This window comes from Pagrus major, chromosome 11 (genome assembly GCF_040436345.1).
Source record: "Pagrus major chromosome 11, Pma_NU_1.0".
In the NCBI taxonomy this organism is placed as follows: Eukaryota; Metazoa; Chordata; class Actinopteri; order Spariformes; family Sparidae; genus Pagrus; species Pagrus major.
Window position 1 is genome coordinate 12,658,415 of NC_133225.1, and position 25,136 is coordinate 12,683,550.

At 42.2% G+C, this 25,136-nt stretch overlaps 1 protein-coding gene across 1 annotated transcript; it reads right to left on the reverse strand.

Moving 5' to 3' along the window:
• Positions 1–1,134: 1,134 nt before the first annotated feature.
• On the reverse strand, positions 1,135–22,573 carry dot1l (DOT1-like histone H3K79 methyltransferase). The gene is made up of 28 exons (XM_073475978.1): positions 22,233–22,573; positions 16,542–16,585; positions 16,345–16,419; positions 15,897–15,960; positions 15,258–15,486; positions 14,495–14,589; positions 13,887–13,949; positions 13,712–13,767; positions 13,308–13,387; positions 12,090–12,158; positions 11,884–11,990; positions 10,508–10,549; positions 10,315–10,410; positions 9,935–10,160; positions 9,672–9,785; positions 9,265–9,356; positions 8,958–9,059; positions 8,291–8,428; positions 7,933–8,058; positions 7,198–7,637; positions 6,973–7,060; positions 6,039–6,188; positions 5,791–5,833; positions 3,979–4,595; positions 3,511–3,716; positions 3,265–3,329; positions 2,479–3,159; positions 1,135–1,799 (listed from the first exon to the last, which is right to left on the reverse strand). The coding sequence occupies exons 1-28, from the start codon at positions 22,311–22,313 to the stop codon at positions 1,135–1,137; spliced, it is 4,854 nt and encodes a 1,617-aa protein (XP_073332079.1). The 5' UTR covers positions 22,314–22,573.
• Positions 22,574–25,136: the final 2,563 nt, after the last annotated feature.

Here is a 25,136-nt window from a genome sequence, read left to right on the forward strand (position 1 = left end):
TTAACCCATCATGTTATTGTTCATGTTTATCAAGGAGAGATGAACAATAATTTATCGGCCTGTTATTGGCTAGTATTTGGCATGGGTATAATTTTGGGCTGATAATTCGAACCCAAAATGTTTTCATGGACATAACAGATCTACACACTCTGATTCAACAGGTGGCAGTTAGCAACTTTAGAAGTTGGTTTGTGATTTGCCAATTAACAACAAAGAAGACGACAAAGAAGAGAAAGATAGAGCTGAATAATAAATCATCTCTCTTTGCTTACTACATCTGAGCCTTTCCTTTACCGTCTAAGTTTTCTATAGTAACACGGTTCTAGATTTCAGACCTATCACCTATTTAGAAAGTGATATTTAAGCATTTTTATATAAAATGTCAGCCAGAAAACAAAGATATAAATGCATCAGTACACTGTTTTGAATGCCAACCTTTCTTCAACTGAGAGCGTGGCATTCAAAACTTGTACCTCGCATTTAGCTCATGAGGTAGAAGGCCAATATTAAGCATGCTGAAAATCTTGTAGATTATGGACCGTATTGATATTTGACCCGCTATAAAAGCCTGTACATTCCAGTGATTTCACTTCCTTAATACAAAAACTTGAGTCTATATAGAATGTAATGCACCCTTTTTCTGATGTATGAGTTGGGCAAGAACTGGTGATGCTGAGGTTTTCCAATAATTTATTGGAAATTTAATTTCTTAAATACAAGTCTTTTTCTTGAAACAAGATGATCCATTTTTTTACAATTAACACAGCAGCTTTTAAACCTTATGTAATGTCAAAACAGCTTCTTTCATCTGAGATACGAATCAAACAAGATGTTTTTAAGACTCTTTCACTTGATAAGATATTAAAGATGCATTGTCTAAAATAAGTCCCTATTACTGGTTAGGTGATTGTGTCTTATATTAAGTGTAATGAGATAACTTTGAGTTTTTGCAGTGTCTAAGAATCGACTTACCTTGTTCAATCAGAACAACAGCTTGAGGAGCACAGGAAAACAGGTATCCTGTCTCTCTCACTCCCTACCAGTCTCTCTCTCTCTCTCTCATTCTCTCCCTCTGATTGCCATTCGCCCTTCCCCTCTCCATCCCCCCCTTCCCCTTCCCCTCACCTCCAAACCCTATCTAGGTCGGGAGCCAGGGAGCTGGGAGGTTGAGTAGGTACCATGCATGCCCTGAGTCCTCCACATGCTCCCGCCACCACCTGAGCTGCTGGCTGGTGGTGGAGGGGGCAGCCGAGGGGAATAGTGCACTGCGAATGGACGAGACAAGGAGGAGGTTGACAGAGAGGAGGAGGAGGAGGAGAGGGAAGCAGTTGCAGCAGCAGCAGAGACAGAAGCAGAGGAGGCAGAGGTGGAGGAGGAGATGGAGTGAGAAAGAGATGACTGTGCTCTCTGGTGGTGGAGGGAGGAGTGGGACAGACGGGAGGAGTGGAGGGAGTCTGATCGAGAGGATGGTGGGGCATCAGAGTGCGTGGGTGTGGAGGAGGAGGAGGTGGAGGCGCTGTGCAGGGGTGGAAGAGGGGGCAGGGAGAGCGTGGGAGGAGAAGGGCTATGCAAGACTGACTGGATGCGGCTGTGCTGAGCCTGGGACAGGGAGAGGGGGAGAGGTGAGGACACGGAGGCCAGGCGCGTGGAGGCTGGTTGGGTGGTGATGTGCTGCTGGGTTTGGGAGGAGGTAGAGGAAGAGGAGGAGAGACTGAGCAGAGAGCTGAGGCCTCCAGAGGTGGGCAGCGCCGCCCCAAACTGATGGGAGGACACTGTGGGAACCACGTGGTGAAATATACCTGCAAATCACACAGCAGAAATGGGGGGAGGAGGGGAGGGCGAGAGAGTGGATACAAGTGCGAAGAGAGCGAGAGGGAGGGGGACAAAGAGAGAAGCAAGGACTGAGCCAGGTTGTGCATAGCGCCAAGCAAGTCTTCGACAAGCACACAGAAAGCAAACAGAGTCATTCCACTGTGACTGGAGCCAAATCAGTTCGGCCAATGTAGAATTGCACTAAAACAGCTCTTATTACAGCAGAGTTAATTTCTGGGTTGACTTTTGCTGTCAAGTGAAATGACTCTGACATACAACTCAAACAGATACACCCACAGAAAATGACGTTGTAATGTAAAAGTCAGATAAAACATGTTATTAATTCATGGTCAATCACAGATTTCAAGACAAATCATTGGTTCAGATTTTTTCCGAAGCTAAAATGCAACATTTTCCAAGGGTGTTTCCAACTGCAGCACTCAAGCAGCCAGTCAAAGCGAGGCAGCACACAGAGTCAGTCAAACTGTCAGCGAGGCAGACAGAAAGACAGCAGCATTGGACATCCACTTACCTGGCTCTATTAGCAGGCCCATTCCCTCGGACTCACACTATTCTTTATAAAGATAACCCCAGGCTAATACTACAACCTCACTCTAGTCTGTTCATCGTCCATTACACTACCAATTTGCTATAAGTGATGCTCACCTCCAGCTGCTCCCCCTGCCAGCCCCGCGCTGGAGAAGCTTCCCAGGGCAGAGTGTCCGTTGACGAGCCGCGGGGTCCCACTCACCGTGGAGCCGCCTGTCTGGGCCCCAAACAATGACTGTAAGACTGAGGCCCCTCCAAGTGGGAACTGAGACCCAAGGTACTGTCCCACAGATCCTGTGGTTGAGGAAACTGCTACAGGACCTCCTCCCACCTTCCCGCTCAGTATGCCCCCTCCGCTGCTGGCAGCAGCAGATATGAAGAGGTTCTGACTAGCCAGGCTGCTGCTCGTCTTCAGCTCCCAGTCGCGGGGGGCCTTCTGCTTCTGGAGGGTCTGCCGTTGGTCTGAACCGCTGCCCCCCTGGGCACCGCCGCCGCTTCCACCACGGGTCCCTGCCTCCTGGCTGAGGAAGGGGTTGGCGGTCATGTAGCTGGACGACTCTCCATCACTCCCTTTCCTCACCTGCTGATGCTGCTGTTTGTGGTCAGAGTCTGAGTCTGTGCCCCGGCTCGATCCCCCCATGCCGAACGGAGAGCCCCCCTGTCTCAGGTCAGAGTTGGGTTGCTTAGGGTCAGAAATGGGTGAAAAGGTGGATTTCCACTTGCTGGTAGAGGACAAGGAGGACGAAGAGGATGCCTCACTGCCTGTGCTGTTACCACTGCTGCTACCGGATTTCCTGCCTAGTGGAAAAAAAAGAAACACAGGTTGGCATCAAGTAGCAGAGAGTGCAAGAATGAGCTTCTATTTTAAGAGATAACAGTTTCTTTTTTCTTTTTTTTTTTTACCTCTTTCACCATCCCCCAGTCTACCAGGTCCATCCAAGGATATAGTGGCAATTTTTCTTTCAATTCTAAAGAAAAAGACAGATAATCTAAACAAACGCAAGCCACACATGCCAACAAAATGTGAGCAAGTCTAAACAGAGCTGAGACTATCAAAAAGGTAGAAAGTCTAGAGGCCTTGCAAAAAGAGCAGTTCAGCAGGTACATTGTTGTGACTCTTATCTTAACACATTACAATCACTAATTTACCGTGAACTGGAGCTGTCAGCAGGGTATCCAGAGTCATCGTCATCAGAGCTGGGGGCTGAGGAGTAACGACCTGTGCCATTGAGCTCCAGGGGGCGCTCTCTCTTCAAGATGGGAGGCTGGTCGAGGTCAGGCCCATTGGGGCTGCGGCTTGATTGTTCTGGGGAGGAGATGGCAGAGATCTCCAGAGGCTGATTGATGTTGTTCACCTGTTGGGACAAAGGACATGCAGATTACACCCAGATGGTCATTGGCAACACAAAAAGGTCTTGAATAATGCAATAGCGTAATCTCAGTGCATTTATCCACAGAGGAATCTGGGTGTAAATGCACCACAGATGCTTTGTTGACAAACTAAGCTCACTGGACATCAGAAATGTGTCTAAATCGAACCAGTATCTGACAAAATGGACCTTTGAAAATCATTCTAATATATCAGTCAATGTTCTCTCCATGTTTTTGATGACTAACCATGGAGTTAATGTTGAGTGGCGATCCTGAGGAGTGGTTGTTGGAGCTGAGTCCAGGGAATGACCTCCTCTTTGGGGATCCGCTGGCCGTGACAGACATCGCTGAGCTACGCTTCCTTCTCCCCCGTTTACGTCCCTCCTGCGAGCCGAGGCTGTGAGAGGAGTGCGATGATGACGTATGTGTGGGTGGGTGAGTGTGCTGTGTGCCGGGGGACTGGTGGTGGTGGTTTCCATGGTTACTGTGGTATCCCTGCTTGGCTGAGTTGCCAGTGTGATGGTGGAGGCGTGCTCCTCCGACCATGCTCCCTCCGCTGCCTGATGAAGAGGAAGACGAGGATGAAGAGGAGGAAGGAGAGAAGAAGATTCTCCTCCGCAGTTCACTGTCCTGTGGCTCCATGTCGGAGTCACCTCCCTGGTGATCCTGTCCATCTTCTGGAAGGATCCTGGGGGGTCCGTCTGCATACTGGAGCACCCCTCCAGTGCTGAGTGGGGGGCTCTGGATGGAACTTCCTCGGCCCATTGGTCCTGTCAGAAGAGTGTTGTTGTGTGGAGGAGGTGATGAAGAAGCACCATTGTGGTCCTCAGGATGGGGACCTCCGTTAATCAGCCCTGAATATCCTAAACAGAGACCAAACAGTTAACGGTTAAGGATGTACAAGAGGGATGGACAGCCAGATATCATAAATATTACAACGTATTATTTATACCACCCTAACTTCAAAAAAGTTAGGGCACTTTATAAAAATGTAAATAAAAACAGAATGCAATCATTTGTAAAACCTTTTAAACCGATATTTAATACAGAAAACAGTGCAAAAACAAGATATTAAAAAGGGGCACTATGTACTTTCGGAGAAAAAATTAAAACTCTGAATTTTTATATTTACAATATCAATGAGATATTTACACTTTATTACTACAAACTCAGACTTTTTAACTTTTTTGTTAACTGATTAAACAAGCGAGTTCATCTTTTTACTCCCATAGCTGTCTCCAGCGCTGGAAATCCCCGACAAAATGTACTCCTGTTTAGCTTCTTGTTACTTCGCTTTTTTTCTCTGCCGCGGACGTTGTTTCTTTTTAGGAGCTTTTGTTTGTGTTGATGATAAAAGTTGTTTTTCTGGAGCTTCTGCATCATTGTGTTTACTGACTAACTAACTGAGGCTGTTAACTTCTCTGAGGTAGTGTCCTCCGACCGGCTTGACTTCTTCATCCTCTCCTGCGGCACACTAGAGGCTACAGTGACTCACTGTCGCCCCTCTTGCCAGGAAGACTTATTACAAAAGGGACAGCCTGTCCCTGGCTGCTTAGCAGTGGGTATCTCTGCAATACAGTACATAGGCATCTTGGACATAACGCCAGAGCTATTACTTTTTCACACTCTGTTGATAGGTTTGGTTCATTTGAATGTTTTAGACTTAATTTATGTCCAGATCTTTCGAAATGCACCTTCAAAATCAGTTTGCTTAATCAGTTTATACAGTAATAAAAACAATGGGAGTTTGTTTATTAAGTTTGTTAAGGCTTCAGTCAATGAAGATATTTCTCTTTCGATTAAAATTTCTTCCCCAAAACTGCATAGTGCACCTTTAATATTCAAACTGACAAACTACTGCTTTTTGGAAATATACACTTATATATTATAAATTTGACATGCAACATGCAAAGTGAAAACAACTACAGTGTCCAAGCTTTTTTTGGAATGAGGGTTGTCAAAAAACACTTTATCAGACATAAATAAGCTACCGATCACACTGGCGTAACAATAGTAAATATAATTTTTGAAGAATATCTTAAGTTAATGAACCCTTACCATTGCTCTGACCTGCCTGAGATACAGGACTCGGAGTACTTCTCTGAAATTATGAACACAGAGAATATATCAAAATGTAATCCAAAGAAACAATATCAAAAAATGACTAAATATATCATTTTAGATCTGTAATCATCCAAGTGAAATGACTAGAATTTGATCCTAAACAACTCTGAGCATCTTACAGTTTACACACTAATCTGTAAACTGATGAACTGTAAAGTAGGTACTGTCGTGAACATACTCACCAGTCTCTCTGCACGACTGGGCAGCACCACGCTGGCCAGAGGGATGCTGACTGGTAGTTTACTTGGGTGGACAGTGCTTAGAGGGATACTTATCGGAAGGCTTGTGATGCTGTTGTCACCCTGAACAGATGGGCTCCTCTCCTTACCACCCTATATGAGAGAGCGTGTTAAAAGTGTGAGAACTAAATAATTTGGAGAAGGTAGGAAACTGTATGCTTATATACGGAAGCCCTAAAGGGCCATGCATTCATACATTTTATTTCCTCCGTTTTCCCGTGATAACGAGTTAATTTCATTTGTTTTCTCGAAGATCTCGAGTTATTATCTCGAAATAACAGCTGCTGTTTTCCCGAGATAACGGGATAATTTTCTCGAGATCTCGAGATAACGAAACTTTGTTTTCCCAAAATAATGATATAAGTAATTCGAGATCTTGAGAGAACAAAACAATAGTGTAGTATATTAAATCATTGCAGGAAACATCATTCAGTGTAGCAATGTCAGAGGAGCAGGAGCATATCGATCACCGTGTCACATATCTTTTCAATCAAGGCCTGACACAGGCTGAAACAGCATTATGCCTTGCTATTACAGATAATATACACATTAGTGTGCGTAATCTAAAAAGACGGTTAGCAAGGCTTCAGCTATATCGGCGGCGCAATCTAAGTGAGCCTGATGTCTGAGATGAGAGAGATCTCGAATTAATTATATCGTTATCTCGGGAAAACAAAGTTTCGTTATCTCGAGAAAATTATCCCGTTATCTCGGGAAAACAGCAGTTGTTATTTCGAGATAATAACTCGAAATCTCGAAAGACAAATTAAATTAACTCGTTATCACGGGAAAACGGAGGAAATAAAATGTATGAATGCATGGCCCTTTAGGGCTTCCGTACTTATAGAAGGATCAGGAAAGAAAAATTAACATTTACCCTCTCTGAACTTTTCAGGGCATCAGATGGATTGGGAGAGGGGCAGTTCTGTTTGACTCCAAGCGAAGAGTTAATACCACCCAATTCCCTAAATAGCAAACACAAACAAAAAACAGGCACATTTAGCTGCAGCTAGCTAGCTGTCTGTTGCCTTAAAGAGGAACATGAGGAACTTAAAAATAAAAAGGCTCATCATCGAAAATTATTATTTGAGTGTCAGCCGACCTGTGTGCAGCCAGCCCTGGGCCTCTCAAGTGAGCAGAGGCAGTGGGGTCCTGGTTAAGATGCCTCCGCAAAGCAATCTTGGCAGGTGAGAAGCGTGTGTAGTCAGGAAGAGCGTAGGATGAACTCTGCTGCCTCTGCCGGGCATCAGGATTGGCAGGTACAATCTCATGGTCTGGAGAGATGGGCAGATAGCGAGAAAGAAGCTCCCCCTTGGTGTTGGCCCGGTCGTAACATGGTGAGCTGGTGCCGTTGATAGACAGCTCTGGGCTGACACCATTGAGGGCTGGGGCTGAGGACAGGCCATGCTTAGAGGAGTCCATGTCAGTGGAAGAGCGCGATTCCAGACTCTTTCTGTACGGAGAGCCGTCACAGGGGCTGTAGGACTTGAGCTGAAGCAGCTCCTGCTGCCTTTGACTTTTCTCCAGCTCCACAATGCTGATCTACAAACGCACACCAGGGGGAGCCATTACACCAGGAAACAGCCACTCTACAACACAGCTGAAATGTCTAGGAAAATGTTTGTAACAGCAATTTATCAACCTGAAAGCTACATTTTATTCATAGTTTAGGTGACAACACTACTTTGAATATCTCTGAAGAGCCAGTAGGATGAAAGGGGGTGTAAGGATGGAACAGGAGGTCAGAGAACACAGCGAGTATGGAGGAGTGCACAAGAAGTGTGATGCATCCAAGCATTTGGAAATGACTCGTACAAATTGAGGAGGTTTACTGTACCTGCAGCTCCAAGCAGTGTCTCTGTTTCTCAGAGATTTGTCTGCGTAGTGCCTGCTTCTCCTTTAACAAACTCTCTAGACACAAAGAGCCCCAGTCCAGCTTCAGCTCCTCACATCGAGACTTCAGCTGGAAAACAGCAAACATACACCCATATTATCATCTGTTTGCTTGGAGAATGCTCAACAAAGTGAAATATAAGTGTAAGTGTATATAATAATGTTAAGGCTTGAACCTTGACTTCAACAATCATCACTCAAATGCAGAGCTGCAGCAATGGCAACAAGTGCGAACCAGTGGAGATGATGCTGCAGCAAAGGGTGGAGGCTACAACAACATAGTAGCAAGCCCTAGGTCTCACCAGTAGAAGGCTGTGGTCTCTCAGTAAGGCCATGTCTCTCTCAAGCTGCTTCGTCTGCTCCTTCAGCTGACGATTGTGGGCCGATATCTCCTTCTGGGCCTGCAGCAGGTCCTCCACAGTCAAGGCTTTCACTCCGAGCTGATCATCACACACAGACACACACAGTCATACACAGTGTCCATCAGCTACAAGCACGTTTTATCTGTAGAGCCATTTAAGATCTGTGAAAATCCTGTCTTTGCTGACCTCCAGTGGTTGAAGTAATATAGCGGTATTATCAGAGCTTCTACATATCTGACCAAACCAAACAGGGATGCTACACGAGTGTACAGATGCAACAGACTTACAGCTTTAACACTGCAGAAAACACCCAACACATGCCCTCCTTTTCTCACATTCGGGTTGTGTTTCACCTTCTGTTTAAAATACACTCATCTGCAAACAATATAAATGAAAAGGGAAGATAAGCTGTTCAGGTTGTCCTACAAATAGCTGTAGTTATGTACTAGTTGTGAGTATACATGGATTAGGATTTCCGTGTATAGTTAATTTAATAAATTACTTCAAAACAAAATAACTGTTGAGGCACATTTCTGTATTTTAATTTAAGGTTTTGTGGTGATATCCTTGACTGTGATCTAGAGAGCAATAAGGTAACAGTACCCACCTCGTCTAGTTTGGTCTGAAAGAGACCTTTGATCTTGTCCTTCTGAGACTGACAAACAGAGTGGAGCTGTTCCGCTTGGCCTGACAGGTCCCTGTGTTTTTGCTAGACAGAAAGGTAAACAAGATCACAAGGTAAAAGGTTGGGCAAAAATTTTTTAAAAAGTAGGACAGTTACATCATTGAATATTATTTTATGGGGGGGAGATAACATGTGCTTGAATACACATGTGTTGGTGTGATATGGAGGTAAACAGTTCAAGAAAAACTGCAGCAGTAGCAAATCAGTGATGTCTGTAATTAGCCTTTACCTTCTCCTGCTCTAAAAGCTGCTGCAGGTTGGAGCGGTACTGAGGAGTCTTCATGTGGGACATGAACTGGAGGTATTGAACTTTGATGTTATCTGTAAGAAAGAGATAGGTTGGGGACACAGAAGGAGCAAGAGACCAAACACAAAGGATAGTTGTGTTGTTGAGGAAATGGAGCTTGACACCAAACAGACTAACAGACCCCAATAAGGCTGATTAAGTGTTTAAAAACAAACTAAATTAATTAAATTAATAACTGTTATCTAATCAGGCTTGTTCTCTTTGCAACTGATCTCCCATTTGTATATTCAGCTTCTCTCAATATCATGGATACTTGAACATATACATATTTTTACAGAGAACTTTGAGCATGACAGACAAAATAATAATCTGATTCTTCCTCAGCTCACCTAGCAGTTGTTGCAGACCAGGAGGAGTCGGGCTCAACAGCAGTTGACTAGAGGGATAGTGCTGGACCTTGGGAGGTAGCTGGTAGAAGGGACTCTGAGGTGGCCGGTATGCATCTGTACACACAAGAGCATATTTACGTCAATTTCTAAGCCAGACAGTGAAGACGGAAAGAGGACATTAGTTTTTTCTGTAATAAGTGGCAGCTTAAGATTGATTGGTTCATTCAGAAAAGGCAAATCTGTTTTGTTTTGTGTCCTCTGACCCTGAGGGGGTGCCGCAGAAAGGGTCTTGGCGTGCAGCAGATCCAACGCGCTCTGGTTCTTTTTGTTTTTCTTCTCAGCAGCAGGTGCGGCTTTCTTGGGTCGACCACGTTTCTTGTTGTTCAATTTGCGACCTTTGGACAGGAGTCGGGCTCTTCTGGGTTTGGCAGTGGGCTTGACCACTGTCACCAAGCTAGGACGCTCCTCTTCACCACACGAGTCCTGTTGCTACACACATAAACAAACACATACATTTTTGATATAATGAGCACTGAGAGCTTGCCTCACTGTGTTTATGTGTATAAGCCTCAGTATAGCAAAACCTAATGCACTTACAGTTTATTCACATTCATAAAGTCCAGTAAATCCGTTAATGTCCTACCTTGTGTTGTTCTTTAGGTTTTGTGGGTGTGGTGCTATTGCTTTTACTGTCCTTTGTATCCTTCTGCTGACGTCGCCTAGCTGCCTCTTGCTCTTCCTGATTTGAGAAGAACCAATTAATTGTTTGACCCAGAAAAAAAAGTGAGTACGGTGTCAATGTCAATGAAGTGAGGGATAAGAAGAACATGACTTACCCTGAGTTTAGGATTTTTGAGACTAGCAAAATAGTTTTCAAGCTGAAAGAAAAGGAAAATGTGGATGTTAGATACACACTTCGGCTGTGACCAGATTTCAGTGATATACTCTCATCTCATAAAACCATATACTATTTATAATCTTTATAAAAATGTGCTTTCTTGTGGCATTAAATAGTAATAACCCCCCTCATTATCTCTAAAAACACATTTGTAGATTTTAGACCCTGTTGTTTACGGTTAATTTGGACCTTGTCACCCGTTTAGGATTATAATCAACATAACAAAATACATCATTAATTCAGATTGTGAGTTTATAAAAAAAAAACACAAACACAGTGGCAAGAAAATGACAGAGTGGTTTGTTTCATTTATCTTTCTGTGATGTTTTGAATTATTAATCTAGACTGCACAACATCTTTGTGTGAGGTCAGCTGGCTGTTGGCTGTAGGGTTTGTGGTTTGTGCAACTTTCAACAGAAGACCTGACAGGATGTACAGCTTTTGATCAGTTGTTCCACAGTTTGGCACTTTAAGGTTGATTGTAGTACACAATTTCCACTGTGGTAACATTGTAAGAACTTACACCACTCGTCATTGGGTTTGGCAAATATGCCAGAAATCATAAAGAATGAGGAGAGAGCAGCCAAATCTTCTTCAGGTGGTAACCTGCCAGCTCTCAATGGGAGTCCTACCTGTTACCATTTACATTTAGGGCATTTGGCAGACGCTTTTGTCCAAAGCGACTTACAGTAATTCATACATACATTCATACACTGATGGCGGTGGCTGCCATGCAAGGTGCCGACCAGCACATCAGGAGCAGTTTGAGGTTCAGTATCTTGCCCAAGGACACTTCAACATGCAGACCAGGGATTACTTTTTATCAGAGTGACAAATATCAGTGTTATCTAATGCATGTGTTTTACCCTGTACTTGTATATTACTTGTAATATACAAACCATCCTTCTAATCCACCGTTGCCTGAATTATCCAAGTGCCTTACTTATTTATAATACATACAGCGAATAGAGGATGCTACCTCATCTTATCTATCTTGCTTATTTATATTTTTATTCATCTTGCTATAATTTGTTTTCTTCTATTTTTTATCTTGTCCTCTTTTGCTGCTGGTGACTCAGAGCTACCAAACAAAATGTTGCTGCATGACTACAATGACAAATAAAGTGTCTTATGTCTTATTATAACCCTCCTCAGATTGCTCACTCCTGAGACTGACTACTCATTAAGAAAGTAACAGCTGTTATTATGGCAGCCTATCTCTCTAGGTTACACTTTGTCTCTAATGTATAATGTGTTTGTAGTGCTCATCAAGCTCCACTCTAATAGAAAGTCTAGTCTAGCCTCAGTACTTACTATGGTGCGGTCTATGGTATGCAGGTAGTAGGAAACTGGCTTCCCAGTCCAGGACACAGAGCCCCTGAGTGGAGAAAGCTCCACCACACGCATTATTGTGCCAATATCTGTGGGACAGAGAGAAAAACACAGAAGCACATGTCAGACGTAAATCAAAGGAAGTGTGAGACACTGAAATCTGGCTTTTAACTAATGGTGGTACTTACCGCTCAAGTTTCGACTGTTTATTCTAAAATTTAAAGGTGCAAAAGGTTTGGAAGATACAATTTTCCCACCTGACAATGAAAAAAAACAACAAACAGACAAAATCAGTAAATACATTTTCTTCTGATCAATTACAAATGCTGTAACAGGGGACACATACAGTCACTCCTATGGCTCACTACATAACACGAAACACAATCACTTCTGCAGTTAGAGACAATAATCTATAGCCACATTCATCATATTGTCAAAACAGAGAGTCAAGTGGCGTAGTTGAGCTGTGAAGTCAAAGGTCAATTGCTAAGCGTTGATGCGGTGGCTACTGGACATCATCAGCTATTGTTATTTAATCACCAATGAGAACAGCTGAATAAATATTTTTTCCTGTGAACCAAAGCGTCACTCCCAGTTCAACCAACACAAGGCCTTAATGTTATACAAACGTCTGTCGTAATAACGGAAGACTATTAGCAGCTGCCATTTAAAAGCCTTATTCCTCAACATTTGCTCAGTCATAAAATGTCTCAACTTATTGCAGCTTATCAACCAACTGTTCTGCAACACAAGTCAATTAATTACCATTTAAATGACAACTAAAGACACTGCACACTGTAGAGATTAAAGGACCGGAGGAAGATAACCCCCTACTGTTAGTTACTAGAAGGATTTGAAGTGACAGTCTTGTGGATGTTATTAGTTTTAAAATAGCTGCCTAAATTTAGCTACGTTCCAGCATAAAAAGCCTTAAATCAAGTGGTTGACAGGATGCATCATCTAAAGTATATCTGCAAGATTTTTCATTTGAAACTCCACCTGTGTTTTAAGCCTAAAACACACAAATAATCCTGCATCTTCCTTATTCTGCATCACAGTTATGTCTTTGCAGCTTTTAAAGTTGTAAAGCTGCCTTGCATTTTATTAATGTGGTGCCTCAAAGGCTGTCACACCAAGGCCTGTTGCTTGCTGGCCAATTTGGCAATTATTACAATGGAATTATATTAATCTATTATTGACGGTTGCCAACCACTCCCTATTGATTATTTGATGTAATGTTGAAAAAAAAAAACCCAATGTCAACAAATAAAACTGTTCGTGTTTGTGTGTGATATTTCTTGACTTAAGAGTTGATATACTGCGGCTCTTTTTGGGAACACTTTGGCTGCCAATGCTTATAGTCCACAATTGGTGATCACAAGAACTATTTGCTAAAGAATACTAACCTTCCTTCATGTTAGCAAAGCGCTCCTTCAGCTGGTGATCTACTTCTGGACCAAAGGCAAAGTTATTCACAAATATTATACTGCAAGACAGACAGAGAAAGAAATATTTTAGAACTACAGTTTGCAGAAAAAAAAGGACATTTAGAGTTTAATAAAAGGCGCTTTAACTTTCTTCTAAATCTTTCGAAAATACATTATACATTTGATGCTCTTTGCACCTACACATCGAATACAGTGTCAATAGCAATAAAAATAACAAGTTGCATAATGGTAACATCTATTACAAGACCAAACCTTTCTTATTCATATGCGATGTGATTGATTGCATAACAATATACATAAGTTTCCTTCTATATACTGGAAATAAACAGAAATTGTTACTGTGGCCAGGTTTGGTCTACCACCTTGTGTTAGCAATCCTTTCCTTCCATTCTTCAGACAGAAAGTCACCCCTCTCCAGCTGAAAGAAAAGGGGCAAAGTAAAGTTAAAAGTCCTGAATACACATGGATCTGAAGAACACCTGATATTTAAAACTTCAAATGTAAGTCATGAGTAAATGCCAATAAGAGTCAACTTACTGTGTACTCCCCATGTTTCTTCCCATACCATTTCATCCACTTTTTAAACTCTTTGTCCATGGTCTAAAGACAGAGTGCAAATATTAATATCCTAATAAAATGACAATAAAAACAATACTAATAGTACGCGATGTGTGTGCTTCAGAGGCAGTTCCAGAAAGGAGTATAAGTGAGATAAAGAGAGCTCTTCAGTGATTAATTGTTCACAGAAAATCTCCTGTTTCTTACACCAGCATGACTCAATGCCTGTGTCTTTTACTATCATAACTAACTGAGCTTCTGAGTTGATTTGCAGCTGGTTAGGCAAACTAAAGTCACGACACATTTGGACTAAGAATAGCCCCTTGGCGCAGTGGAAGAGTCCGTGCTGGTGTGGGTGTGTTGCTACGGGGTAATGATGAGAACATAAAATGTGAACCGAAAAATCCAGTTTTTGGCCAGACTACTGCGTATTTGCCAGTGGCAACCACACTGCGCCGACACTACAGTGACTGAGGAAGAGGTGATGTTTGACACAGCGCTTGTTGTCTGTCTGAATGCAGACACTCTTGCTATCTCTGCTCCCTTTCTGGAACCATACCCCTCCTGTGAGATATTTATGTAGTTACCTCTGCATAGGTAGCTGGAATGTCTGCTTTCTCTACCCCATAGTAGTGTTTACAGTTGGTTGCTGCTGCAACCTGCAGCACTACCTGCCCCACTCCTGCAAATAAGAAACAACAGGTTCATGTTCAGTAGCTGGGTTTACATGGATCATAATATTACACTAATAATTGGAATAATAGCTCAATCAAAATAAAAATGCCTGATAAAAATAACCAATTTCTGCACATGTTCACACACCATGGGGGTAACATTAGGCAGACGTTTCTGGGAGGAACAAAAACATGGCAGAAAACAACTGTAGGACCTTCTCCAAATCACCGGGAGTTATGTATAAATTTGGCCTAAATCCGCTGAAAGACGTCACAAAAACAAAATGTCAGTTTTTGTTTTTTGTTTGTCAGTTGCTGTGATGATCTTTGTCACCCAATAGGTGTTCCTTTGTGAGAGGCTCTAGCTGGGAAACCACCCATAAAGTTTAAATTTCATTCAAATAATTGCTGCGTTTTTAGTAAGATGAATGCTGAATTTAGCAGAACTACCCAATATTTCTTAAATCATTAGTTATTCATCAAAAATCAACCAATGAAACATAATAAATGCATATATTAACAACATATTAGAAAGGTCTGGAAATAAACCACGCAGTGCCCATTTCCCTGTTTCTCTACTCAGTGGCATTTGTGTGGTAGAAAACGTGTTATGTAAAAGCAGCACTGGATCAATTCTTTCTGAAACCTGGACATCCTACAATAACAGCTGACTAACCACTGCCGAGGTCAACAAAGGTGTCATCTTCCATCATTTCCATCTCGTCGATGATCTGAGACACCAGATCGAAAGAGGTCTCTCCATACACCTCAGGGGAGAAGGGCTCATAGTTGTTCAGCTTCTCTGGGTCTGTCACTGAGTGGTTGTACACCTGCTGGAGGATGTGTCTCAGCAGCCCGTTGGAAGGACGCTTGTTCAGCTTCATGGGCTGGGTGGTCCCCTTCCACTATAAGATTGGATTATAAATTTAATGACATGAATAGTACTTAAATCAAGACATAATGCCCATCGTGAGTGTGTATATATTAACAAATAATACTGGACTTTCAAAGAGAATGATAAAATATTACACTGGATGTTTTATAGGAAAAAACTCCAGATTTCTTAACAAAAGTGTTTTTGAGAAATCTGGATGAGAAAGCAATTGCTCTGATGCAATTTGTGGTGAATAACTAGAAGCAAAAATATTAATTATAAATACATGTATTCAACCTTTGTCTTAGGCAGTGTAAGGTCGTGTGTAGCACAGATTCAAAGAAACACTGGCACAGACTCACACTACATATTTACAGTGTTGTTCATTTCAACTATTTTCACATTCACAGCACAAGAAAACCTCCACACATACAAACTCACCAGCTGGTGAATGCTGTCGATGGCCCTGTTGTACTTGTCACAAAGCCTCTGCATACTCTCGAAGCTGTGAGAGTAACACAAGACGTAAAATAAATAGTCATCATTTTGTAAAAGATAAAACCCAACTTGTCAGACCAATGGTCTATTTTACAGGCTGTTCAACCAGCAACCAGCCTGACGGGATGGAAGTGTTGACACTGTAAGGAGTTTTTTTTTGACCATTTCAAAGATTTTGGACAAGTCTTTTTAGTATGTTTTCTGGTTTGCTTGTTTTTTCCAGTGACACAAACAAGGGCTTTTCATGCTGCATTTAGCCCAGGATAAAAGCATTTTTAGTCTGAGGCTAAGGGAGCTGTGGGTCCTGGCTAAGAAAGCAGTGTTAGCATTGAGTTTTTTAGAATATGCAGCATAAGAAGCCTGACACACTTTGACGTGACCCTAGGCTCACCTCTTGGTGTCATAGTCAATGAGTACGTAGTTTTCCATTGCCAGTTTGAGGTCTGGGATCTCTTCACACACCCACCTAAAGAAAGCACACACATACAATCATCACTAGATCATACACGTGACCTGACACAGTGACACACTGTGTGTGTGAATGTGGAAATGTACATGTGGGCGCTGAGTCAGAAAGCGGTCACTTACCGAATGGTCTCGATGATTTCATGAGCAGCATCATGGTGTTTATCCTGAAATCAGACAGGGGGAGAAAATATTAAACACCTCTCAGTGTGACCCATTAAAGTCAACACGCCACAAAATACAGCCTCCAAAAAGACCATAAAGTTTAATAATGACCTCCAAAAAATAGTCTCTGCAAAAACTGAACATTATAGCCTCCATAACAGTAGGTTTATTGCAGAACTGTTTTATGACACCATGATGGTTTAAGATTGGTGGACCTAATACACTGGGAATTGAGTGTGTAAAGTCCAAAACAAAGAATACCAGCAGCATTTTACTTAACCAGCAGCTGCGAATCCATTAACTTGTCTGCAACTACTTCCAATCTATTTTGCAATTTGAGGTATATGTAATTTAACTTTACCACTTACTTCACCCTTTTTAAAATATATGTACATGTAGTGTCACAATAATCTTGAAATCTACTGCTATCATGCCCAAACAGAAACAGAAACCCAAAGAAGATGAAATAAATAAAATAGCACAGGATATCATATCACCAAAGTATCTGAATAAATATTTCCTTGCTACGTGTCATGGTGAGCAGAGTTGAAAGTATAGTATAAATCTAAAATATGCGCACACTGAAATAAATTATTTCCACCTTCAGGTAACCACTGTGCAATGACCCCAACATGTTACTGTATGGACCAGTCTATTACAGACCTATTATACTGGAGATCATGTGGAGAAAATGGTAAATGGACTTGCATTTCTATATCGCTTTTCCAGTCTACTGACTGCTCAAAGCACTTTACAACACTTGTCACATTTACCCATTCACACACCGATGGCAGAGGCTTGTGTACACAGACAGCTACATCACTGCTCAAGATGGCGGATATCTTGTGAATATCTCTTACTATAACACCTTCTCTCTTCTTCAGGCCTCAGAGTCAAATCATGGTCGTACCCTACTTGCCTTTGTCAAATGGTGTTTTGAAAACTTCCCTGACCTATCAAAAACTAAGGAATTAGTTATTGATTGCAGCAACAGAACAAATGAACGCATACTACATGGAGTGAACAGTGTTTGACTATCAATTAAAGTTCAACAAACAGGCTGGTTGTCAAACCAAGACAACAGCTTAACTCTTTTCGTGTATGTGATAATATTCAATGTAATTTGTTATAAATAAATCAATGAGTACAGCTTTTGCACACCTGAGGAACAACAGGTGCGTAGGAGAAGACCAAGGGCCAACAAAATCAGGGGGAAAAAATCCCACACACTGTACACTGCACCTGCAATTAAGTTTAATGACAACAACGTTTCATTAAACGTAATCTAGGTTATCTCAAGATAACTGATGATGGTCTACGTACTGAAATGTTGTCATTAAATTTAATTGCAACTGAAGTGGACAGTGTGTAGGACTTTATTACATGATAAACAATTTATCGCAAGTCTTCTACCTTTCTTGTTTATTTGCTGGTTTAATGGGTTTGCCTGGGAAGGACAAAAATAGCCTAAATGGTACTGTGAAAATCTTGTCCGAGATAAATGGAGCACAGCAAAGAGACTTGTCTCCCTCTGGGTGAAACAGGTGGCCCAGAAAGTGAATGGAATTAGCCAATCTGACCATGCTCTGTCCTGTGAATTCACTGTAATGCCCTCAGGCTGGTGTTTTAATGTGCCCCTGAGGAGAACAAATCGCTCAGCCTACTGTAAGTCCTTCACTCCTTCTACTATCAGGCAACAATAGATACATTCTTTTAAACCTGGTTATTAATATGACCTATAACAAGATGTTTTATCTTATTTACTGCTGCTTGTGGTGTCCTTGTATCCTCTGACACTGAACTATCTTGTCTGTGAGTTCTGGAGTTGTATGTACGGACTGGGTTAGCTGAAAATGAAATACTCTTCTTGGCATGGATAAAGCTGTCTGCATATAAATACTCAGGCACTGTCAGTGTTTACAACACATACTATGCCACTCTGAATAAAGCAGACTCTTAACCATAGTCTATTAAATTTACCTGTACATTCATTCACAGAGCACTTGGATATACCTGAACTGCAAATCAAACCATGCCTTAATCTAAAACCAATGTGGCTTTATGAGACACGTCTTAAATTTGGATTAGTCACGTCTAAAATATGGGGTCAGTTTACAAACACACAAAGAGTCCATAATGTGTTGGAATCTGAAGAATTGAAACAGACAAAACAAAGACTTTAAGGGGAAAAGGACTAGGAGAAATAGCTTTATAGTCTTACCCTTTTGTGGCAATAATGCAAACTGGGGCTCCAGCAGTAAAATAATCTCTACTACACATGATTATGATTTATTATATTGATCCCATGCAGGGTATCTATAGTTAGAAATCTTAGCTGGAGTGTGCTGAAAAGCTCTGTGGGAGCAATAGGACTCAAGTTACACCCAGAGCGCAGCCAGCCTGAGCTTGTTGCCTGTGCTGACCCACTGACCCACTTTCTGTCTCCTGCTCCAGTGCATTGCCAAGGAGAGCCTCTGGTGGAGGGAAAGGAAAGAGGAAAGGGGGAGAGGAGGAGAAATATGAGGGTAAAAAGGAAAGAAAGCGAAAGCAAGACCAGCTAGAAACCGGGGAGAGCGAGGGGGCCAGAGAGGGGAGGGGAAGCTGGTATTTGTCAGCTGTTTGAGGCCTGGCACAGCAGCCACAGCTAACAGCTCACAGCCTGGAGCTCCCAGCTTCCCGCTCAATACTGCCCGCCACTACTACGCAAACTTCCGCCAACGCTCAAACATGCATGCGCGCACACTCAAATATGCATAGTAACACAGGAAATCTCCTACTATTTCTGTCAGCGCAACGTTCCAGTTACAGCTTCATTATCAGGCTAGCTACGAGCTGTGCTGCTAATAAGCAGCATGAGCAACAAATCTTAAGACACACTGTGCTCCACTAAAAAGAGAGGTATAAAAGGTGTGTGAGGGTATGAAAGAGACTGTCTGAGTGAGCGAATGAGACGGCGAAAGGGGGGAGGTCACCTGCTCACACAAAGACGGCACACAGCAACACCAGCACAGGACTGCTGCTAAAAATAAACACTGTCTGAAAGCGAGAGTCAGACAAAAAGAACAGGAGACCCTCCTCTCCCCCCACTGTGGGTATACTGACGCATGTACAACTCCTCCTCTCTACAACACCTCTTCAGTCAATCTCTCCTAACATCAGCGTGACGCATCGTGGATGAAGGGGGTTTTACGCTACACCCCGCTCCACTACGTATACATCAGCAGCCCACGAGAACAAATGACTAAGGCAGGCGTGTCAATTTCCTCACTTTTGCTTACCATGAAATACAACTAATTTGCGTGGTGGCAAACTAATGAACAAGCCAGCAGTCTCTAAAACAGATGGCGATAGATAGTGCTAGCTTATCTTTTCCGTCTTCCAAGCATCGAATAGAAACACTGTACGTTAAAGTTAGTTTCATAAGCACAAAAGCAAACTACAAATATGACTGTTGCCTTTTTTTTTTTTTCACATTTCAGTACTGCAACCACACATGAATCCTAATAGTTATGCCCAGACAGCACTGATTTTACTACAATAATTTCAGTGCTGTAAATAACAGGTAAAGTGCACAGGTGAACGCCAAACCAAAGACACTCAGCAGTACTTACAGCAACACGTCTCTTAAATGCTATGTAGGCCTGGATAAGTGTGCACACCCACAACCAGATGGACAAAGAGCTGCACCCCACCAGAGGTGCTCTTCATATGGAAACATTTATAGATGCACAGATGTGGGGATTTAATGAGAGACGGGAGGAACACAGAGCAAGTGAAAGAAAGAAAGAGTATTTTTATGGGCTTCATTCTGGTCGTGGGATTACAGTAACGCTCCTTATACAGCAACAGCCATGTTGTGTGTGTATCAAAACACAGACAGCACTGTGTTCATGCTCAGTGGGTGAGATAGCCAATCTTTAATGCTCTGTGGGAGTGAAGAATGAATCGACATGGAGTGGGATCTGTTGCTTCCAGCAAGCAGTTCAACAAGGGTAAAAACTCATTATAAATGTAACTGGAAAAAATAAACACTGGAGCACAGATACTGGCATGTGCTTTTGAATTCTATTAATATAACATTGCTGAATAGAAGCAGCCTCTTCTATCCTCCTCCCTGTTGAGTTGACCATATGGACATGAGAGGAGGAGAGAAGAGAAAGACTGTCTTTTCCCCATTGAAAACAGGAGGAGAGCACCACATGAATAGGCTCCATATTGCAGAGCTCCACATGCGGGACCATCAGCTGTTTCTAATTCAATGCACGACAGCTAGCCCCATTATAAATAGCTAAACATGCAGGTCAACAGTATATTCACATCAACAGTATAAATTACTGACATGCGTGTTCTTGTTTTTTATGCTTGCAGACCATAACATAAGGAAATGAACAAAGCAATAAATCCAGCAGGGTGGAGGAACTGTGAGAGTATTATCAGACTCTGTCCGGGTGCAAAGGGAGGGTCAACTTTGTCAGCCAAAGCAGAAAGGAGCGGCTGATTACATCACCAAGTAACTCTGACTAAGAGACTTGAAACTCATTCAGATCATATTGTGATGATGGGATAAACACCGAAATTACCCAACTGTCAGATTAGGTGTAGTGTGGGTGGAGAGGAGATGTACCGAAAGACCCCACAGACATTCTGAGAAATTGAGCTTTTTTTCAGTCAGCACTCACTGTCTCACCGCAATTACTATAAATGAGAGACACAGTTTAAGTTAACTATATTCAACGCTGAAAAAAGACCACAAAACTTGAAACCACTTCCTTTTCCGTTTCTCTGTCTCCAATGAGTCAACTGCAATCATCCCCTGACGTGCTGACAGCATGCTACATGGAAATACAACTACAGGGAAATGAAGTCCATTTCTCGGCTAGCAAGCATGGCTATTTCTCCCTTATGAACGGACGGAGCAGAGATCAAAATGGATGCATAGAGTTCAGACAACCAAACACAACCAGCTGGTCTCAATCACAGGGACGTCATGAGATAACAAAACACAGACAGCACTCGAGGAATGTATCGAGAAAACACAGACCAAACAAAGTTCACACACACACACACACACACACAACACACACACTTTGTATATAATCTCTACATCGCTATGTGCCCTGTGTGATTATTCACCCTTATCAAGCGGTGAATCAAAACATAGATAAACAGGTATAGCCTGCTTATGAACGACTTTGTTCCGCTTACACGTGTTTCTGTAGGACCACGAATGATGATAACCGAGACAGTTTGGACAAAAACTAAGTTACAGTGAGACTGACATGATCCTGAATGTGGAGAGGGGCTCCGATTTCAAAACACCTTGTTATGACTGTCAATATCTGGGTTACTTCTACTTGTCGCTGCCCACTGGCGCTAACGTTACTCTGGCGAAATGTGCCACAGTCGCTATGTTACCGTTTTCTGGGAAATCATTAATGGTATAACACATGCTAGATACAAGATCAGTCTCGGTTGTTAGCCGATACACCATGTCTGTCACCGTCCCAGCCAGTATGACCTGACTCTCAGGACGAGCGTGCCATGGCTCCTGCAAGCTAGCCAACGTTAGCAAAGAGCTAGCTAACAAAGACAAAAACAGAGACAAAAATCTAAATCTGCACCCGCTGAGTTTTGAGGTGTAACACTTACGTATACTGGCAACGGCCACGGATAGCCTGCAGGTTCCGCTCCCACCGGCGATTTGAGCTTGAGCTCCAGCTTTTCTCCCATTCTACACTTCACGGCGGCTTGGCTGTTATAGATAGCTAGCTAGCTAGTAACTGCTCTCTGTTAGCCAGCTGGTCGGTTAGCGAGCGAGCTACAACGTGAACATTTTGTAAGAAAAAAACGTTGAAACGCGCGGAATAAAAAATACGTCGACGCTCGTTGCGAGGTATACACACACACAGTACGGCCGAGTGTATGAATGTATCTGCCTCGGGTTTATATTTTGAATAAAATGCCTGTTTATGTCCACTGGCAATAACACCTCGTCCGTATCGCCGCCATCTTGCCCGGCATGAATATATATGGCAGGGGGCCACTGGTACCAGAGGGGACACAGACGTCACCAACGGGACCGTGATCTCAGCGCGTGGGCCAGCAACACCGAGCACGAGCGTGCAACCGACCCACAGCGCGTGAGAGTGAGCGCATGGTTTACATCACGACTGTTTTCCAGAGCTGGTGGAGTTGGACCATAACAGTGTAACTTCTATTTTAAGCCATTGTGATACTATGATCCCTCAAAAAATCCCCAACCAAAACAATTACTCAGACTAACCAGCCTTTAATAAATATTTTATTTAATAGCCTATTATTACACTTTATATGACTGGTTGAAATGTATTAATAACTTTATTAAGCTTTATTAAGCACTGGGTTATTAAGCTTTATTTAGCATCTGATTTAGTCCATAATTAAATAAACAAGCCGTTGAAGTTTTTTTGGCACACAGGACATAGCAGACACATTTTCAGACATTGCCGATGTAATTATACATTATGTATTAGGCTCAATTGCTTTTAATATTATATTATCAGTTTCTGGGTGAATAGCTGCATGCTACAGCAGAATATTCACGCATAATAGGAACATGGAGCACATCTGTTCACATCAAGTTGGAGTTATCCCTGTTCTTCTGCCTCTTAAAGGGCCACTATGTAGTTTTGGATAGGAAATTCAAACTCAGAATTTTAATCTCATTATCCCACTTATCCTTTCACGCGCATATTCACGCTGACAGGTGATTAACCTAGCTTGCATGTCTTTGGATTGTGGGAGGAAGCTGGAGTACCCAGAGAGAACCAATGCAAGCTCTGCACAGACCCCAGCCGGGTCTCGAACCCAGGAGCTGAGAGGTAACAGTGCCTCAGCGCTAATCACTGCCCACTCAGAATCGTAATATTTAAAATATTACTGAGGTAATGAGACAAATTGTGTCCATAATTGAATAAACAAGCTGTTCTCGGAGTAAAATAAGGCCCCCAGAACACTGTTTGTAGCTAGAAAGGTGGCAGGGTCCGCCAAATATAAACAAGGTAAAACAGTATGAAATTGTGTTCAGGTCAGTTTGTTTATTCGGTTTATTTCAGAAATGAAATCGAAGAGTTTGTTTATTTGTGTGTTTAGGCATAAAAAAAGAATCAGTCAAAGAAGATCTTTCTCTTTTTGTTAAAATTTCTTTCCAAAACTACAGAGTACACCTTCAAACATTTGTAGAAGGCCTAAATTATTCATTGCATTTTCAATAAATCCCCCAAAACACATCTCTTTTCATAGCAGCCCCGTAGTCCTGTAGAAGACAGCAGTGTGTGCCAGTGAGTCGGTAAGCACAACACCTTGGTCCTAGAACTGGCGTGCAAATATGGAATGCACACACCTATTAATATTGATTACACTTGTGTGTGATAAGTAAAAATATCATCTGGGAGAAAGGTACAGTACGTGGGCTGCACAGTGGCCCACAGCAAATTATTTTGGACCTGTGTGGAGTTTTTCTCTGTATCCTGAGGGTTTACTCCTGGTGCTCCTTTTCCAGATATGAATAAGGACTTTAGAGAGTCTTTAAAATGTATTTTCTTGATGTTTCTTTCTCATCATTTACTGTCAGAGGAAGACATCAATAAATACTGAACTCAGACTGCGCGTATGTCTGCCGTTCCTGCAGAAAGTGCATGTGAATGCTGACAGCTGAAATAAATTGTCCGAAAAATCTGAAAGCTCAAATTCATTGCTGAAATGTAAAACTGGCAGAGTTGGAAGCTGAACTACATAACTCAAAGAAGCTGAGAGCGGAAATGCATTGCTGGAAAAGCTGGAATGTAAAGTGGAAAACTGCTACCTTAGAATGATGAAAGAAGAAATAGTTTGTACAATACAAATGCAAAGAAAGAAAATGGTTGATGATTGAAAGAGAGCAAAGCCCTGAATGCTTAACCAACATTTACACGGATTGACCTTGTAACACAGTCAAGTTTGATACATGCACACAAATATTTACATGCACACAAAGACAAACACACACGAAACTCTTGCAATTCATGTAAAGCATATACACAGTCTAAGGCAATGCATTTCAGCTATCGGCTTCTTTAGGTAATGTAGTTCAGCTTCCAACTCTGCCAGTTTTACATTTCAACTTCCAGCGTTGTTTCCGTAATGCTTTGCAATACTTATGCAAATGGTAGAATAGTACCACAGAAGCATAACAATTTCCTGCACCAAAAGACAAGTCAGACTTATCTGTTGCAGTTTTTAATGTATTAAGAATGGTAAAATAGTCATATGGTAAAAATAAATGCAAGAATGAGCGGATAGGTGACACTACAAAATGACATGTCGAAAGCTCATTCACAGAAAATTTGGGTGACTCTGAGTCGCAACCTGCAACAGAGGTTGGTCATGGTTTGGTCATGTGCGGCCTGAATGTGTCCTGAGATTATAGTCAAATCAAATGAAAAATTCATACTAATTTAATTGAACTGTATGACCAGCACTGACACCGCCTGACTTACTACACTATCTGTACTTTGTGTGTGTTTCTGATTGGTG